At 38.1% G+C, this 21240-nt stretch overlaps 1 protein-coding gene across 3 annotated transcripts in view; it reads right to left on the bottom strand.

Moving 5' to 3' along the window:
* SPECC1 (sperm antigen with calponin homology and coiled-coil domains 1) overlaps positions 1 to 21240 on the bottom strand; it is a 241634-nt gene that overhangs the window by 44552 nt on the left and 175842 nt on the right. For all 3 annotated transcript variants that reach the window (XM_019757420.2, XM_074319356.1, XM_074319357.1), the window contains 5 exons: positions 13172 to 13317; positions 11559 to 11659; positions 8585 to 8666; positions 5548 to 5704; positions 1062 to 1164 (listed from right to left, as the gene is read on the bottom strand). In XM_019757420.2, the coding sequence (XP_019612979.2) occupies positions 1062 to 1164; positions 5548 to 5704; positions 8585 to 8666; positions 11559 to 11659; positions 13172 to 13317 (589 nt within the window). The remainder of the gene's footprint in view (positions 1 to 1061; positions 1165 to 5547; positions 5705 to 8584; positions 8667 to 11558; positions 11660 to 13171; positions 13318 to 21240) is intronic.

Here is a 21240-nt window from a genome sequence, read left to right as displayed (position 1 = left end):
GAATGGGCACATGTGTTCCAAAAGACATGAGCAAGAACATACCAGCACTTTTTATAATAGTGCCAGCCTAGAAATAACACATCTGTCTGTAAATAATACAATGGATAAATAAATAATGGTAGGATCACATAATAGGTTACTAAATGGTGAAGAAAATTAACAAACTACAGCTATATGCAACATGAATATGGATAACTCTGTAAGTTTATATGGACATGCATAAAACTAAAGCTATACACAACGAGCTATATGGATAAATCTTAATACTGTGTGAAAAAAGCCAGATGCAAGTATTATTTTTTACTCCATTTTATAGAGTTCAAATGTAGGCAAAACTAACATAGCACTTAGGGAGGCATATTTTTGTAGAAAACTATAAGGAAAATGGAGGATAACAGCTATCGTTGGGAGTAGGGAGTGGTTATGATTAGAAAGTCACATGAAAGGTTTGGGGGACCTGGCAGCGCTGTATTTCTGGATGTGAGTAGTGACTGCATGGGTTTTCACTTCATAATTCATGGAACTAATTTATGTTTGATACACTTTTATCTTTGTTATGATATTCATAATGAAAAAGCTTACACTTCTGTCAGGTATTACTTTCTTGTCTAACTTTTCACAGAAAACAAATACTCTTCTGGTAAACTGAAACTCCTAAACTAAATATAAACAACTGTTAAAGTAATAGAGTCACTTTGAAGGCTCAGCTATGTGTGACCTTTGTGTGAATTAGGAAAAGAAACAGTGTTGGGTGCACTGCTTGGGGAGTTTCCATCTCCTCTGTGCAAAGAAAAGGTAGCCCTGCCCACAGGAGACGCAGGTCCACCCTGAGGTACATGGCTTGTTGAATGGAGTGCAGACTGGCTTTCAGTCCCTCTCGCCTCTTTGTCTGGGTGGTACCTCTGCGCAGCACATTGCCTGCCAGCCCTGCCTAGGAAACTAGAAAGATGGCAATAACACGCACATTGGCCCATCCAAGCACATGAACACACAGAACACATACTGGCACAGGACGACTAATGCCCAGAGCTGGCTGGACACTGGCTGACATTGTCGCTTACCGCATAACCTTCTGTCTTCTTCTGGCACCATTTTAGTAGAGCATTGCGCTTGGAGCCGCCATATTCCCGGGCCAAGGCAGCCAGAGGGTCTCTTCTTTCCACACTAATTAGAAAGAAGGGCACACAGTAAAGAGAAGGTGCTAATTTTCAGAACCCTCAAATATATAAGAAACAAGTAAGTAGATTAGAAAAGCAAAAGTCTAGGTCATTCCAGTGAGGCTCTAAGGAATAACAACCAAATCAGTCACATTAACAATACATTTTTATGATGTCTCATGGTATAAAAGAAAAATTAAATTGTTTCTTGGATATCAGAGGTCTAGGGAGAGTTTTTTTGTTTTGTTTGTTTTGAATCCATCTGCTGCTCTATCCATTTTGCCTTTTGTTTGTTTACTTTAAGTATCATTTTAATTAAAGACATCTATAGTAAAAAATACTCTCTATGTTTCAAGGCTATTCCTATACTTACATATATAAAAGGTAGGTCAGAAGGACATTTTAAAAACACAGATTGTCCGCTTATGGGGAGGTGATGAGACGGGAGATAAAAGGTGAAAATGACTCAAAAGAAGGGCTGTGCACACTCCAGAGGTGATACTCATACTGCTCAGTTCACGACACATTAACTCAATTCTGAGCTCCCAAAGGAGGAGATTTTACTTAATATCATGGCATTCCAAGAACAAGAGTTTAAGTGCCCCATCCTCAGTTTTCTATAAATATCTATGATCATTTTTATGCTATCTAAAATTACCCAAATACTAAAAAGGGATTTAAGATCAGTTTCTGTTATGATGGATGTCATGAAATGGAAACTATATCCCTGTTGCATTTTGAACAGTACTATATCCCTGCCCCTTGTACAAGAGCGCAGGAACAGAGCAAGAAGAACAGAGGGCGGGCACCTCTGGAGTACCAACAATAGCAGGCAACAATTAAGAGTAACAGGATTTACTCCTAGATGTATATACCTCATCAGGGCACAAATACAAGAATGTTCACAGCAGCTTTTACAATAGCAAAAATTGGAAAAAAACCAAATGTGCATCATCAGGAAAATGAATAAACTGTGATATATTTATACAATGGAATATACTATGTAGCAATAAAAACTAATGAATTACAGATGTATGAGGTCTGACAATTAAGTTCACGAATTCATCCTAGAAAAAGCGCTGTATCCCTCATTGCTGAGTATCACTAAGGTCACCTTCGAAGTACTCCCCATGGGAAGCTATGCACCAACGCCAGCACCTAGTCCACCCTTCAAAGCAATTTTGGAACTCTTTCTGGAATAGTCATCAGAGCTGTCGTCTTATTACCCTTGATGTCCTGAATGTCATCAAAATGTCTTCCGTTCAATATTTCCTTTATCTTTGGGTAAAGAAAGAAGTCATTGGGGCCAGATCAGGTGAGTAGTGAAAGTGTTTCAATACAGTTATTTGTTTCCTGGCTAAAAACTCCTCACAGACAGTGCCGTGTGAGCTGGTGCATTGTTGTGATGCAAGAGACATGAATTGTTGGCGAAAAGTTCAGGTCATCTAACTTTTTTACGCAGCCTTTTCAGCACTTCCAAATAGTAAACTTGGTTAACTGTTTGTCCAGTTGGTAAAATTCATAAGGAATAGTCCCTCTGATATCAAAAAAGGTGACCAACAATATTGCAACAAGTTCACAAACTTAATTGTCAGTCCTTGTATGCAATAACTTGAATGAAAGGCAGGAACAATTTTTAATTAAAAAAACACAATGTTTCCATGTATACAAAATTCTAAATATGCAATTTAAATAATATACTGTTTGGGTAAACAAAACACATGGTGAAACTGTAAAGAAAAACAAGGAAAGACATGTAAAGAATTCAGAATGGTGGTGACCTTGGAGGGAGGCAAGGGAGGGGTATGGAGGTGATATAAATGAAAGGGGCTAATAGGAAATTTCAAAGGTAATAATAATTTTCTCTTCCTTAAACTGGAAGGTGGGGTATCCAGGTAGATCTCCATTGTGTTGATATTCTTTATACCTTACACATATCTTATTATTTTGTTTTTATCCATCCAACACTAAATAAAAATATTTTAAATGAATTAAAAAGGAGTAGTAGACCTTAGCAATATGAATCAAGGTGGAGAGATTTTAAGAAAAACTTTATACTTGAATGAAAATTTTTCTTGTATAATCTGATGGCTGCTTTTCCTTGTATCTGGCATATGTGTAAACTCAAGTCCATGAGCTTCTGTGGTCACAGTCGCTGTTAACAATGACGTTATGATGACTTTGCCTGTGTTTACCATGCCTGGCCTCATTTCATTTCTTGGAGCCGAATTTCTAGGCCTGACAAATTAGGGAAGACAGAAATAAAGGTTTGGAAAAGAGTTTCTGTATAAATGGATGACTAAAACATTTACCAAACAGTTTTCTTTGGAAAAACAGAGCTAACTAGGTACGAGTTCAAAAAAATAAAAAAATTAATAATAGGATGAGAATTTCCAAAGTAATTTCTATCCTGTCATTGGTTTGTCTCAATAACATGAATATAAAAATAAATAACAAATTAATTTCACAAATTTAAGCTTTCATGATTAAGGTTACAATATAAATAGCATATTAATATACACATGGCCTTTTGTATGCATTTCTGGCATAAAGAAAAGAGCAATTTCAGAAGAGCACTAATTTGGGTCCTTAAAACCTGTTTTAATTATTTAAATCTCTTGCACATAAACAAGACTGACATGTAATATCTTGGGCTTTAAATTAAACCTCTGTATGATATGACTTCATCTATTTGGTTTCAAATATAGGCTACACCCAAAGATCTGACAAGAGCTGAACTTATTCAAACTTTTACAAAACCCTCTTATAATACTCATTATGGTAGTTGTGATGTCTGTTGAAAAAGCCATTATTCCTTAAGTAGCCAATTCTGTATAGTCATCTATCTACCTATTCATCAGTATTTACTAAGTGAAATGCTAAGTATGTTGTACAACACAAGGGGTTGAGAATATCAAAATGTAAGATTAAGTCCTTACTGTGTACTAAATTACAGTCTAAATGAGGGCAAAGGCATGTACACTATGCAACAGTGAACTAAATATCCAAATGAGGGTAAGACATGAAAGGCAAAGAAAGGGGAGGTTGATCTACCAGGGTAGTTAGATAAAACCTCATGGGAGGTTTGATCTCGAAGGAGAAGTGGTATTTAGGAGTATGAAAGGACAAAAGGAAGACAATTCAGGCCAGAACCTTGCAAGCAGTCATAAATGCTTACAGTATGTTGCAAAAGCAGAGAATAAAACAGGCTTTGATGGAGTGAAGGGCTGGGACATTCTGGCAGGTGAACTGGGGTGGACCCAAGTTGTGGAGAATCTAGAAGACTGGGCTAAGAAGTGTGCACTGAAGTGTGGATAACAGAGTCACAGGAGGTTTCTGAGAGGGTCTGCACAGTATGCACTCAGTGTTTGAGAAGACTGACTCACGTGGAGGAGCAGGAAAGTGACTGGAGGGTGAGGAAGTAGTTGAAAGAGATTTGCGTGGCCTGGGTGACCAGGAGGATTAAAAAGGGAGGAGGTGGCAAAGACAGGCCCTTGGTGACGAGGCCTGGCAGTCTCTGTTCCTCTCCATGTCCACTTCATCCCTCACATCGCTGCTGAAGTACTCTCTAAACACTGATTTTGAAATGTTTCTCCAATCCTTCTTACATGCCACTGTTTACCGTACCACTACCACTACTCAGAATAAAAGAAAAATACATTCCACAATCTTAATGGTTCCCTACACTTTACCAAAATGACTTCAAACCTCTCACCTTGGCAATGAAGACCATTTGCAATATGGCTCCAACCTTCCTTTTCAGCTGTGACATTCTAACCATCTACCTACCTCCCAGCCAACACGGGCAGCCTACCATACGTATGTCAGGGGCCCTCACGAAGCCCACAGTCTCGTCTTACCAAATGAAACCACCCACTGTTCCCTGAACATTGTACCAGGCCTCCTCACAATGAGAGTTTCAGGCCCCCTGGCAAAAATGCCACTTCCATATAGTTGATGGCATGATAATAGCTATAAACAATGTCAGAGGGGTAGTAGACTGGGGGGGGGGTTATCACTTTGTGAAGGGTGTAAATGTCTAATTATGTTGTTTTGTACACCTGAAACTAAAAAAAAAAAGCTAAAAAAAAAACCACAAAAAAAACTTAAAAATGCCACTTCCTCTCTCCAGACTTCTTGATCCAACCAACAAGCACCCAAGGACTCTCTGCTTACACTTCTTTTTCTGCACCCCTTGATTTCACTGTGCCTTGATTTTACTTCTGTCCAGTGCCCTTCTCTCTTGCTGAAGCCAGGCACTGTGTCTTAATTACTTTCATTCAGGAAATATTTGTAGAAGTAAATTGACTGTACGGGATAAAACAGAAGGAAGAATACAAGGTTATCAGTGCAGTGCTTTTCTGATTTCTCACTGTTGAAAACGTGATACCTGAGTTTGCTTTGTGGTTTCAGGCCCCCAGTGGAAGCGCTCAGCAGTCTAGTGTTCCCGAAGCCCAGAGAAGGAGGTCTGCTCAGTGACTCAAGCGAGGGACTCTTACGGAGATAAGGGTCTGGTTTCAGGTCCTCAGCCCTTCCCTTTAGAAGATCTGCGTGAACAACAACATAATCATCTATTCCTGGAGAAGAGAAATTTGACTGGTCATCACGCTTTTTCTCTCAAGTACAATACAATTCTCATTTTATTCCCTAGTACAAATAGCCAATAGATACAGATATAGTTTGTGGATTAAAATGAAAGATATAGTTTATGGATTAAAATGCAAATAGGGGCATGGTATTTTCTAGAAGGGATTCTCCAGGCAGGACTGACTAGGTAACTCAAAGGGACTAATGCCAAATTAGCCCCTTATTCAAAACTTATTATGAATTTCAAGATGGCACCAGCAGAGCACTGAACCAGGCCCTTTTGAAGAGCCCTGTGCCAAATGCCCAGGCTGCATGCCCACGAAGCAGCGCAGTCCTCAAGTCAAGTACTCTGTTTTAATCGATGGGCACCTGAGAGAGGGCTGACAGGAAGAAGCCTAACGTGATTATCAGGTCACAGATGGCAGCAGGCAAAAAGCTGGGAACTAAGAATGAGACTATTTTACAAGAGAAAAAGCCACTCCAATCATAGGCCCTGGCTCACTAAAAATAAGTAAAAATAATTCTTTCAAGGCTCCTCTCTGCCATATTAGTCATATTAGTCTGAGTCAAAACAGGTAATGAAACAGCCTGAATCCTCCAGAAGATATTTCTTAATGGACTACAAAAGTATCGACAGGCTGGTGACCAGGCTGAGCCCACAGTCACATCCTAGGATACCATAAATAGCCACAGGAGAAAACAGTACTTTCACAGCTAATAGCCACCAATTATGGGTAGTAAAATTGAGAGTGAGGCTAATTAGCTTGGAAGAGCAGAGAAAAACAGTGTTTACATCACTAAAGAGAACAACAAAAACAGTGCATTAATCCCCTTCTGCAGCTTCTGATGACCTCAATGTTGGCAAGGGGAGCCTGAAAGCAAGCAATTTTCACCGTGTAAACAGAATCATCTGGCAGACAGGTGCCCAGTGGGGCAAAGCCGGTGGTGTCAACAATGAACTATTTACTTCAGGGCAATAGCTATTGTGGTCTCAGCTCAATATTTACCTTGTCAATTAAAAGAATGGTTTCTCTAAACAAAAGAAATTTTTAAAGCTGGAGGAACAGAGAAGACACAAGTACTATGCCCCAAAGCTCACCTAATAGACTTGACAATGGTTACAATAATACATTTTATGACAGATATTTTACCACAATTAAAAAAAAGCTCGCCTAGATGCACAGCGCTACGCATATAATCAAGTTATTCCCCATTTTACACTATAGAGCACGTGTGGAGAACACAAATCAGGCAGGTTTTCAATACTGTTTTGACCTCCCCTGCATCTTTAGTAAAGATCACTACAAAAGGACCTGCTCTAGGGACTCACTCAGCCCTTCTGTGTTTTCTCTTGTTCTCCTGACCTTAGACACCCACTGGTTTTTGGCCACCATCTCCTTCTTCCTGCAGGTCAGTACCATGACTTGGAGTCCTATGTAAACCTTTATTTATGAAGCTCAGCAATCAGAGCTTATTTAATCAGAGCAATCACCAGCTTCATGACCAAAAGGCCACAGGGTAGAAAGAATCAGGAAAAATCCTATCCTGGTCCCAGAGCTTTTTAAAATCAGTGTGGCTGTTGTAAATCATTTAGCCTCTTTAGGGCTTGAATCTCTCACATGTGAACTACAGGGAATAGGCCCATGTAATCTTTAAATTCTCAGTGTCAGTGTTTATCTAAGTCTAAAATCCTTATTAATTCCATGAAAAAGATAACAAAATTTGGAAGGGAAAAAAATAAGGCGGTAAGGTAAAAAAATTTACAACCCGAGTGACACTTACCTCATAGGAACTATTTTAAGAATAAACCTGACCACGTTTGACCGTGATCTAAAAGAAGTTCAGTGTCAATTTCTTTTTATTCACACCATGTTATAGAAATTTTGTCTTATATTTTTAAAAAAAGGACTTCTATCTATGCAATTTAGATTTTTGGCTTTCTCTCTTTCCTATAGGCACCAGTAAATAATCATTTGGTGTCCTTCTTATCTTTTTTGTTTCATTGTGACAGTGACCACACAGACACACACATAAATTGCCAAGTATATATTACGGACAACCTTAACATTCTAATGTCTCTTTGTTCTGGCTCGAACTGTGGATAAGGTGATAACAGCCAAGACTTTTACAGCGCTCACCCCGCCTGGGGCCATGTCCACTCAACCCTGGAAGCAATCCTGTGAGGTAGACACCATTATTTCTGGTTTAGAGATGAGGGAACCACAGTACAGAGGGGAAGAATAAAGGGGTCAAAGCCAGACTGCAGATGGCAGTGCCAAGATTCAAACCCAAGCAGTCGCACTGTGTGTCCCCCGCTTCACAGCTCCCTCACAGCAGCCTTCAGCATGGGAGGCGCAGCAGGAGGGAAGATGTGACACTATGAAGACTGCATATTACAACCACCACTTCATCATCAAGATGTGAATTTTAAAAATATATAGTATAACAACAGGAAGAGGATTAGACTCAAAGACAAAGATATCTCAAAAGACATACGTGTATTTTAAGAATTATAGAATCAACAGACCTTTGGAATCAGATAAGATTTTTTTTTTTCTTATAATACTTTTAAAGATTTTAAGATATTCTCCTAAGATTCAGGAAAAAACAAACAAAAAAAACCCCAAAGTTTGACATTTCTGCCCAATACATGCACACTGAGAAGTGCAACTAGCCGGAGACAGTTAGAATCTAATGTTCATAAGACATATACATTCAGAGTCTGAAATCGTTTGGAATAAATGCCACTGATTATTTTTCTAAGCTCCGTTTTATGCAAAGATTAAAAATTAACTCCACAAAAATGTAAGTCAAAGTACTTCATATTTAAGGTGATTTACCTGAGAGGGGAAGGTCTGGAAGATCCAAGTGCTGAGTTGCTCCTTTGCTGGCTGGCCGAACACTGGTGTAAGTTGAATGCCTCTATAAAACCAAAGGGCACACCAGCACGGGTGAACTTGTGACATCAGGTCCAGCACAAACAAGTATGCATGCATGTATGTACAACAGTTCTCAAGCTTCTTAGAATCAGCAGCAAGAACTTTTAAAGCCACTTATTTATTTGTATAGACAATAAATGTAATTGGCACAATCCTCAAAAGGAACAGAAAGGACATATAGTGAAAAGAAAGTCAGCCTTTCACTCCCATCACCCAGTGCTTCTCCAGGGGGGTGGTCATTATTAATCAGCTTTATGAATGTCTTCCTGCAATACTCTATGTATCTTCAAGGATATGTGTAAAAATACTGTTTTTTAATGGCCATCAGGTAAATGAAAAGATACTCAACATCACTAATCATCAGGAAAATGTAAATCAAAACTACAATGAGATATCACCTCACATCTGTTAGGATGGTCATTATATAAAAACAACAACAACAAAAAAACCCCAGAAAATAACAAGGGTTGGGGAGGATGTGGAAAAATTGGAACCCTTGTACACTGATAGTGGGTATGTAAAATGGTGCAGCCACTATGGAAAAAAGTAGGGAGGTTCCTCAAAAAATTAAAAATAGAACTATTGTATGAACCAGCAATCCCACTCCTGGGTATTTATCCGAAAGAATTGAAAACAGGATCTTGAAGAGATACCTGCATGGCCATGTTCATGGCAGCATTATTCACAAGAGCCAAGAGATGGAAACAATCTGACTATCCATCAACAGATGCGTGGATAAAGAAAATGTGGTATTTACACACAATGAAATATTTTCAATCTTAAGAGAGAAGACAATCCTGTCACATGCTACAACATGAATGAACCTTTAGAACATTATTTGTAAAAGCAGTTTCATTGTATTGTTTTTATAATAAGTTTAATCCAAAACAACCTAAATGCCCATCAACAGAGGAGTAGTTAAATAAATCACTACACGTGATGTGATTTAAAATGAATTATTTCTCCAAATACTGACATTTAAAGATGTCTCTGATATATTCCTTCATTCAACAAATATTTATTGAGTTTCTACTACATGACTGTGCCAGTCACTGCTCTAGACAACAGATGTAACAGCAAGCAAAACAGATAACAATCTCTGTCCTCAACATTCCAATGAAAAAGTGAAACGAGACAGTGTCTGAATAATATGTAGTGTGATCCACTTTATAAAATTTTCTCTCCCTCCACACACACACACACACACACACACACACACACACATTTTTAAACTACAGAAAAAAATCTAGAAGATTACACAATAAGCCATAGACAGTGGTTATTCCTGGGGCTAGGAAGCAAGGGAGATTTTTAACTTTTTCCCTTTTAAACTGAAACTTTTGGGAAAAGATACTTTTAAAATTAACACAAGAGTAAAAAACTGACAATGATCTGAAAGTCAACCATCAGTAGAATGGATACACTGTGGTATATTTATGCAAAGAAACTGCTGCAACAACATGAATGAATGAATCTCACAGACATAAGTTGAGCAAAATAATCTAGTCATAAAAGATACTATATGATCCTACTTATATGAAGTCCAAGATCACACAAAACTAACCTATGGTAATAGTCAGAATAATGGTTACTTCTAAGGAGTTACAGACTGGGTGGTGGCATGAGAGGGCCTTTTGAGGTGATGGAAATGCTATCTTGATTTTGGCTGCACAGGTGTATGCATATGGCAACATTCAAGTGACATATTTAAGAGACGTGTATTTTACTGTACATGAATTAAAGCCAGTGGTGTGCTGCTGCCAGCTGGTGTGTACCTGCTCATAAATAAGGGCCAATTGTTAAATCTTCAGGAATTTTGAAAGCTAGTTGTTAAACACAGCCATTATTAAAATTAAACTTATTAAAAGCAAAAGTAATAAATACTCAAAACTCATTGCTTCCTAATTATTTTCCTATAGTTTACTATTGAGGTTATTTATACCCACTGTCTCTGCACTGTAGAAATACTATATAGTGCACATCTCAACTCCATGTTCACTGATGTCATGGCGATAGCTTGAAATAGGCAATGGGGAGAATATTTATACCACAGAAATTGGTAAACAGTACAAATCAGGGTCCCCCCACCAAAGAGGCAGTTGTTAAACATTTACAGCAAACTAGTATTTATAGCTCAATAAAAATAAGTAAAAATGAAGCATGACCTGTTTTATTAAATAAATTTGATGATTATCATAAAATAAATAATTGTTTTATTAGGTTTTACATATAAGGTGGTAGAAGATACCTTAAAGGGCAAAATTGTAAACTTAAAATATCCCAAACAATATACACAGCTACAAAGGACACCAGAAAATGATACTTATTAATAATAACATCAATCTTAGCTCAGGAGAAGCAATATGCTGAATATTATTAATAACATCAAAGCCTAGTCTTAGAAAATGCCATGAAGTTTGGTCCAAAACCTCCAGAAGGTGGTGAAGGTGACAGGTTGCATCCAGTGAACTCTAAGAATTTATAAGTTATAAACATTCTCTCTCTCTGGGGGCATTTTTTAAAAAAACAATTCTTTGAGGAAAACATCTAATTCAATGCGCATTTGTAGTAAAAATTGCAATCTTCATTTAACTGAAAACTTCGAAAGTGTCATCTTACGGGAAACAAAGAAAGAGTTATTAATAAAATTGTATGACGTTTACAATGTCTCTCCTGTATCTTTATTAGGCATCAAAAAGTGTAATTTCTAATGAAGGTTAAACTATTCTTATTTTAGGCCTTATTAAAAATAGTGTTCGACGTGCCTCAAAAAATAAACAAATTGGTTTTCACTTCCCTTTGTGCTTTTGTAGAAGACACTGTTATAATATCGTGACACTGACCACCACCCACACACGCAAGGCTCTTCCAATACCTGCATTGGAGAAACTGCCACAGCGGGGGCAGTCCTCACTGGTATTCCACTCAGAGGACTTCTGGGGGCCTTATGGACAGAAACATTCTGTCCAGCTCCACCTGCCAAGAAAAGAGATGGGAACATTTATATGTTGTTCAGTTCAAAATGGTAAATAATGGTTCCTGATTTGTTATTTTTTGGCGACTCAAAAAAGTATCCTGTGATGCTTATAAAGTGTAACATTTACTCTTTTCTCCTTTTCTTTTCTGCACTAGTGCTGAATTGGGGAATGAGGGGAGGAATCAACTAAATGGGGTTGATCTTAGATGCAGGACACACCTAGAACAACAAAATGTGTAAGGAGCCACCCACAGCAATAACAGGAATTTTTTTTTCTTCTTTCCCCTCCTATACTGTACTTTACATCCTGCAACTATATATTTGACTATAGTTGACGTTCAATATTATTCTACTTCAGCTTCAGTGTACAGCACAGTGGTCAGGCATCTACACAGTCTATGACGTGATCCCCTGGAAAGTCCAGTACCCATCTGGCACCCTTATGATCTTGACAACATTATTGATTATATCCCCCAAACTGTATTTCACATCCCCATGCTATACTGTGACTACCAATTTGTACTTTCTAATCCCTTTACCTTCTCCCCCATCCCCATCTCCCTCCCATCTAGCAACCATCAGTTTTTTTCCCCTCCTGTATCTCTGAGCCTATTCGTGTTTTGCTTCCTCATTTATTCTGAGGAACAGGAAAATTCTTACACAAACCATTATTGTTGATTCATTTCCCATCTTCATAGACTGAATGTAGTCACTAGGCCTTCATATCTTTCAATATTTGTAGTCTGATCTTAATCTAAGTTTGCTGAAAATTATTTTAGCAGAGAAAACCAGGTATATCCTAAGGGTAGCTGTTACTACAGTCTTCCAATACAACAAGCATATTTGTTGTAGTCAAGGGAAGAAATACACTGTCATTTTTAATAGATGCACATTCATTTTCTTCTATTTACTATGGTTATGTGCATAGAGTAGAAGTATGAGTTTTTCTCATATATGTAGATAACAGTGAATAAAGGTGACTTGTGAGTCAACCAGACATTTCCAGAAAAAGGCAGGACTATACCAAGATCAAGAATGACAGACCAGTACAAGTAGTCACACACAAGACAAGATCAGGTGAGACGAGTGTATCCACATGTTGCAAGATGAGGAGACCACAGGTACCAACAAGAGAGGTGAATGCGGACTCAACTCCTCATTTCCTGGAAGATGAAGCCTCTGGCTGATCCTGCTCATTCTCATAGGACAGTAAGAAAGCAGAGAGTAGGGAGCTGAATTTAACGGGCACAGAGGCAGAAAAGGATGGTGACAAAGCAGAAATTGGAGGCAAAGAAGAGATGGACAGAAAGAGGAGACTGTATAATATGTGAACCAGACTCCCCATCATCATCTCACTGAAGCTTCCAGCTGGGTAGCAAGTCTCTGTGTACAGTGGCTACATGTGGGGTGATCTAGGAAGAACCCTTGTGGCTGCAACAATTTGAGGCCAGTGTACAGCAGGGACAGCCCTGATATTTGGGCTTTGTTTATGAAATAAAACGCTTAAATACCTGGACATCCCAAGTCAAATGACTTGATAAGGGACTTAACGGTGGCTGCAGACTCGGAAGGTGTTGGCGACGTTCTGTTCACATAGACACCATGCCACCGACCAGGAGCATCGACCTCAGGGGGCGCGGGCTCTTCATGCACAGGTCTGCACAGTAAAGAGCAAATCAAATTGAAAAGGTGGAGGATGTTTCATGGGGGAAACGATGGACGGAAACAGAACCAGCGTGGAGAAATCAATCTAGAAGGAGAATCCCAAATTTAAAATCCTGTTTTCTGTATCAGCTTTGCATCTTTAGGAAATAATGTAGGTGCGGCTCTCAGTATTTATCAGAGATGCTTTCTTGGGAATGGCCAGAAATAGTATTTTGATATGTAGTGACATTAGCTCTAAATAAAAAGGATGTGAGCCTACTCTGCAAACTGTAAAAAACAAAAAATAACCGCAAATGTTATTTATCATATTTAATTTACTGTCCATGGTGAAAACAATGGATTGTCTTGTCAGTATGTATTCCAACCCCTGTCTGGCATGCAGTGGTTGGAAAGATGACAGCTCAGGACTCCACTTCAAGAATTTCGGATGTGATTCAGGTTCCACCCATCAGAGAAGACGTGGGCGGGACCTGGGGCGGGGCAGGGAGGCGGGGCACAGGTTGTTCACTATGTTGAGACACACTGTAGTAGAGGCTAGATGCTCCTAATAACTGTTCTACTTGGGCAGGCTGCTCCCTGGTGTTAAGGCTCTGGCTCATGGCAGAGGCCGCAGGTCCCTGGGTAGCCCAGTCCTGTGTTGTAACTTTGGGAGTCGTTCCTGGAAGCTCAGCCTAGATCTGTTTCTTTAGCCCTCCCAACAATCCTGCAAGCCACTTAATACCTTTCCACTTAAACCAACCAGACCACGATCTATTATGTACAACAGAATCCCAACGCATACTGTTTGTCCTGCAAGGGTGAGCACGGTAATAGTATTCTAGAATAAGTAACATGGCAACTCTGCATAAGGCAAAGCTTCTACTTTCACCCAAACTTTCCTGCCAAGTTCTTACTGTGGTTTCTAAATTTGAGCACAGACTCATTGAAGAGTCTTTTAAAGACAAATCATCTGATTCAATCCTGCATGGCTTCCTCATCCAGGGGACTGTACAGCATGTCATTTAATCTCCCTGTGAATGAGCCAAGACAAGATTCCCCCAATCTTCTGATATTTTAAGTCACTGCTCTTTTTATTGTATCAAATTGCAACCACTGTTTTCCAAGAAGATGACTAATTTATGAGAATGGCTCAAACAGAATATTTCTGGCAGTATATTTTAATAAGGTCAGTGGAAGTTTAAAATATTTATTTACTGATCTTTTTGAAATGAATCTAGCTACTTATAAGCTTCTGTGGTGGAATTTACTTGTTCTTAATTCTCAACGCTTTCTTCTGCAGATCTGTAATCAATGTGAATAGAATAAATTTAAGTGAAACAGAACTTACAACACTTAGATCACATAGCTCTACACTTTTGTCTCCACAGCCTTTCTTTTGAGTGAAAAAAAAATATCAGTAAACTGATGACTTCTTTGGAAGACAATATTTAGGCATTCAGGAACTGGTAGGAGGATGGGTTTAAAAGTTTTCTGTTTTGTTATTTTCAATGGGCTTGGTTTTTGTATTTTCCCCATTGTGTTACATAGTATAAAATCAGGAAGTGTATATAAAGAAAGAGAATAAAGTCAGGTTATCTACAAGCAGAAAAAATATCTATTTCTGTCCCAGCCATTTTCAGGAAGGTCAGAAACAAGTAAGGCAGGCCACCTTCTTACCAGTCCATTTAAATAACTTGTTACCAAAGAGCCTGTAGAAACTTAGGGCACCCCTCAAAGGAAGCTCATTTTTAAAAATTTGTCATTTCGTTCCTTGATAATTTAATAAGAATAAAATGGAGACTCTTACATTCTACTGAGGTATTCCCTTTAATTATCTAAGTTTCTCTGTGATTCAGAACATCAAATGATAAATAGGAAGACTCCATAAAAAAATTGCAAGGTTGCAGGAACCAACTCCCAGTCCTGCTGCTTTCACAGAGCCAAAGACAACATTTCAAATGATCGAGCTGCTTGGCTACAACAATGAAAAAGAGTCAGTATGAGAAAACGCTGCAGGTTGTTTAAGATTAGAGAAGTTACTGGACTAAATACCATGTTATATAGCAGTGGTGTGTGTGTGTGTACACAAAACAAACCCTGAATTGAACCACCATAGCAAACAGTTATTAAGGGTGCTATACCAGCCTGTCTTAGAATTGTTTGGGACCAACCAGTAACAACCCCAGCAATAAATGAAGTACAGTTGACCGTTGAACAACATGGGTTTGAACCACGCCAGTACACTTATATGTTGATTTTTCCCCCAATAAATGTGTAAAGTAAGTACAGAGGAAAAAAATGTATTTTCTGTTCCTTATGATTTTCTTAACATTTTCTTTTCTCTAGCTTACTTCATTGTAAGAATTCAGTATATAATACATATAACACACAAAATATGTTATATGTGATATATTATGTTATCGGTAAGGTTTCCAGTCAACAGTAGCCTACTAGTAGTTAAGTTTGGGAGGAGTCAAAACTTACACGTGGATTAGTCATAATAACTTTAACCATAAGCAGACTTGAAATTCCTTATACAAGCCTGTCTTAGAATTGCTTGGGAACAACCAGTAACAACCTCAGCAATAAATGAAGTACCCTCATGTTGTTCAAGGGTCAACTGTATTACATTTCCTCTGTTCCAAGGGAGAATAAGAACTCTGTGTTCTATAAAGGATATTAAGAAATACTTAAGCATTTAAGCAAGTGTATTGTAGCAAATTCATTAAATAAAGGAAAAACTGCAAGGTAGTACTATCAGGTAAACATTTGTGCAAGACTAGCTATTACTGGCTCCTAAGACAAACGTTAGGTTCTAAGGTCAATCCAAATCACCCAAAAATACAAACAGCTTACATAGTTTTTGTAGGTTGGTGCAAAAGTAATTGCAGTTTAAAAGGTTAATAATTGCAAAAACTGCAATTACTTTTGCACCAACCCAATAAATACAACTGAATACAAATGCAGCATCTCTCAATAAGCCTAATACATTAATTTTTCCTACAGCATTTAATAGTTTGCTCTTTCTTCAGATGTATCTCAGAGGAAAGAGCTGCCTTGTGTCTAGGAGCCATGTTTAAAACAACAACAAACATGAGGCATGTTTTCCTTCTGCTCCCAGCATGTAAAACTAGGATAATGAATCATTCCCACAAGAATATGTGTATGATAGCACTTCACAGTAAGTATCATGTGTCTTAAAAACATTATCTAATTGAATTTTCCACAAAAACTCTTGTTACTTTAAGTGAAAAATTTGACAAAAATCACATGACTCATAAGTGGTGAATCTGGTATGCAAATCCAGCTCTGTTTGACCATGCCTTTCTCAAATTTTTGATCCTGCATGGGTGTCCTATGAGAGGCATACAAGAGTTCTAAAAAAAAAAAAAAATGCTGATGGTATTTCTTGTTAAAATTTATTTAACATATATTTAAGAAAAATACTAATATTAATTTCATTGCTCTTATTTTTATGCAATAATATGCTCTTAGAAAGTGGCCACCCATGCCTGAGAATGACAGACAATGGTAGGTGAATTGACAAATGCACATAGGGCAGGAGAATTCCCAGGGACCATGTCATCTACTTACTGACTGCTGGTCTACCTTACATATCTTTCATTATAATTTAAACATATTATGCACATGTCTGTAATTTTTAAAAATGTTATCTAACCTGAATCATCGCTTTCCTCATTCAGTTATAGACCAGGGTCTGCAAATGTTGATTTTCTACAGCACTTACTTCATCTGACAGGACACAACTTTGCACTGTTGTGTATTTTGATCTAAGAACTTGTGAGCTCTTGTAAGCAATTCTTTTTAAAGTCCTCACAGGTTAACGACATTTAGAAAACGTCACATTATGCCACTGCTACCTTCACAACTGGCAGATTAATGTTTGTAAAGCAGACCAGTCATGTCAACCACATGCTCACAAGTTCTGTCCTGAACAACGGAATGAAGCCCAGCTCCAGGCCTTTCCGGGTACTACGCACACTTACGTCCTATGACTCCCCTCCACCGTCCAGCTTTCAGACTGTACAAGACACCTGAAGGTCTGTTTTTTCATGTCCTGCCTCTGTGCCTTTGCTCATTCTATGCCCTTACCTGAATTGTAATTTTCTCAAAATATTTTTTATTGTCATGCACGAAACAAATCTAAAAGGACTTTGTAGCTCTAGAGTGAGGCAGAAATTAGTAAGTATTCTATCGCTCAGATGTCAAACAGTGTCTTCTGAGTTTCACTTTGAATTTCAATATAAGCATAAAAAAGACCAACAGGGTAAAACGGTGATTTGAACATAAGCATCTTAATCTCCAAATTTCAACAGCAAGAAACAAAGAAACATCACAAAGATCCTGCATCAGTACTGGGAACTATAGAAAGATATTATCTACTTGCCTTAGACTTTGAAGAATTTCTGCTACAAAAAGAATAAAGCGGGGTGGGGGTGAGGGGGTGGGGGGACGGAAAGACAATACTACAGGTTTATCCCCAATTCCTTTTCAAAGAAAATGAAGCTATGGGAAAACCCGTTAGTATCACCTATACTGGCAGGCGGGCTGGGAGGGGCACAGGCTGCCCAGAGAGCATACAGAGCGTCTTTCCTGCAAAGCATCAGTGACATTAACATATGGCTGTCCAAGGAGGCCCGGCCAGGGGTGGTTTATCCCAGGCACAAAGGACAGTAGCAAAAAGCGGCAGATCAGGAAAAGCTACAGCACACACCTAAAATAAGACAATGGGACAAGTAAAACTAGACCTGGAAAGCTGCCCTCCTTTCCCCTCCTCTCCCCAGGCCCCCAGTCCAGTTTCAGCAAACAGAGAAGAAATTGGACATAGGTGAATTTCCCCCACTAGTGTCTCTGACAGGTAACATGAATTTACCTTAAAGAGCGAGCCTTCCTTTTAGTTTAAGATCCAAGAATATATTTAAAAGTAGTCAGGCAAAGTGGGAATAGGTCTAAGCAGAGTCTACAGACACTGATCTTGGGCAAATATCAGGCTCTGACACACATTATCTGTTTAAACAAAATAAGTGATGGGCTAAAACATGCCCTGACCTATTACTATATTTCATAACATAAAATGAATAGAATAATTGCACTCAAGGGAGAAGACATTTGTAAATTTAAGACAGGAAACAGAATTGGACACTTGATAACAATCTGCCTTGAGACCACAGTAAAATTAAAAAAAAAATAATATAATTTATGAAAGGTGACAACTTAAAATGAAAGGATGAAATTGAAAAATGGTATGAGTAATCTAATAAGTCCATTAAAATATTTTAAAGCAGGACCACCTCAAGAGAAAAAGAAATGAAGACATATTGGAAAAGTCTCTCTGAGTATAGACAAAATGAACAATGTAAAGGTGGAATTTCAAGTCAGTGGGCAAAGGATGGTTTTGGTAATAAATGGTGCAGGCCTGGCTATCACACAGAAGAAAAAGACCCATCCCTCACACCAGACTAAATAAGGAGGATCAACTATGACAGAGAGAGGAAAACAGATGAATACAACGGAATAGCCTATTTATACAAGATTAGGGTTGGGGAAAATCTTAAACAAAAACAAAACACCCAGAAGCAGTAAAGAAAAATGCTAACAGTTGTATTACATAACAATACAAAATTTCCATGACAAAGATGATAAAGCCAAAACACCCAAAATATACTGTGATAAATACACATCCCAAATAAAATACTATATATTTATAAACTGATAAGAGAAAAACAATCAGCTCAAGTGCTAAACTAGCAAGTCTCAGAAAAGAAAATGCTAATGGTTAACATATAATAAAAATATGCTCAGGGAAATGCAAATTGAAATATTAATGAGATAGCATTTTTTGCTTACCCTATTGGCAAAAATTAAGATTAATACTATCTGCAGCTACGAAGGCTGTGTATAGACAGGCACTGTCATTAAGAGTAAAACGTCCCGGGGTGGCCGGATGGCTCAGTTGGTTAGAGCGCGAGCTCTGAACAGGGTTGCTGGTTCGATTCCCACATGGGCCAGTGAGCTGTGCCCTCCACAACTAGATTGAAGACAACAAGCTGCCGCTGAGCTTCCGGAGGGGAGACCAGATGGCTCAGTTGGTTAGAGGGCGAGCTCTTAACAACAAAGTTGCTGGTTCAATTCCCGCGTGGGATGGTGGGCTGCGCCCCCTGCAACTAAAGATTGAAAATGGTGCCTGGACTTGGAGCTGAGCTGCGCCTTCCACAACCAGATTGAAGGACGAACGACTTGGAGCTGATGAGCCTTGGAGAAACACACTGTTTTCCAATATTCCCCAATAAAGTTTAAAAAAAAAAAAAAGTAAAATGTCCCAAGACTTAGTTAAGTGATCTGGCGATATGTATTAAAATTAAAAGCATGCATATTCTCTAATGTAATAATCACTGAGAACATTGATTACCTTACAGGGTGGTCCTAGAGGGGAAGAAAGATTAATACTTTTTAATATTTTTCTTTATACATCTCCATTTTGTTTCCAATAGACCTAAATATTATTTCATAATTATGAAGAAATCTAAGACATTAAATCATCAAATGATCTACATATTTTTAAATTTCAACAAGACAAATCTAGACTTCAAATTCCATGTGATATATTTTCTGATACTTTAATTTCCTTTAAAAATTAATTTATGCATAATTAGTAATTTTGCTATTTGCCCTCTTGTTCTAATAATCATGTAAAAAAATGACATTCATATTGAAAATCAACTTCCTATCTACAACTTGTAAGTCCAGCTTGTTTCTACCTCAAATTCTAATTATTTGACATGGCTTTAAAGTTCTAACACTATATGCACTAGAAAATTGAGAACAAATGACACAAAGGCCCTGCAGAAACGTGGTCAGTGATAAAAAAAAAAAATCAGGCAATAGACTTTTCTAAATAATATTTATTTAGCACTTCATAAACACTTACATATAAAAATATCCAACAGTCCCCAGAGTAAAGACAGATCAAAATATGGGGTGCAAATACAGCTGTGAAGTTTAAATTGAGGTTGTACTTTCTTATTGTTTATATTAGAAAACACCCAGCAAATGAATTTCGTATCATTCTAATAATTCTCAATCTGAAGTAAAAACCAGTATATAAATTTCTATCCTAGTAGGACAGTTCCAGCAAGTGTCTAAACTACTTTTACAGAGAAGACATCAACCTCTCTTCTTTCTAATGCCAGCCAAATTTTTCTAGTGATTCAGTGCCCTCCAGTGTGACACCAACAACGTCCTCCTGAGTTAAAGAGCATTCCTGTTCCTAACTTTCCTTGGATCGGACAGTAACTCTTGTCTTATCCTTCGGATAACACAGCTGCCAACGACCTGACGCTGTCTGGACTATACACTCACATGCGAGCTGCAGGACGACTTGCTGAACTAGATACAGATCTTCACAAACGTATGTAATTCCAAAAGTTTAAAATCACACTTTGAACTTTATGCTTCTGGATTTAAAGTCTTTAAGTTTCCAGGGTAAGTTTTATTCATGAGGCTTTGGTTGTAGTTCTTGTTCATTAGTTTTCTTGTTCATTAGTTTCATAAACTTACCTGGTTTAACTACATCCTTTATCAACCAAATACCTACTATGTTGAGCCCAACAGAAATTTTTAGAAATCAACCCAACTCAGTGGGTGGCTTGTTTTAGATGAGGAAATGAAGTTAGATCCCAGCTTGAACACGCTCAATCAAGCCTTGATATAAAGGAAAAAGAATTTTCTAACTTCTTCAGAATGAGACGTCACATAGATAACTTCCTATTTTGCCTTAAATAGTGTTAATTCCAAGATTATCAGATACTGTATTCAAAAGGAAGCATGAAAATAAACTCCAAAAAGTAACACAAAAGCATGGGTTGCATTCACCAGCACTCTGAGTTTGCTATGCCACCACTCTCTCTGAACATTC

This window comes from Rhinolophus sinicus, linkage group LG15 (genome assembly GCF_036562045.2).
Source record: "Rhinolophus sinicus isolate RSC01 linkage group LG15, ASM3656204v1, whole genome shotgun sequence".
Classification (NCBI taxonomy): Eukaryota; Metazoa; Chordata; class Mammalia; order Chiroptera; family Rhinolophidae; genus Rhinolophus; species Rhinolophus sinicus.
The sequence above is the reverse complement of the archived record's forward strand: the minus strand, read 5'-3'. Positions and strand labels throughout refer to the sequence as shown.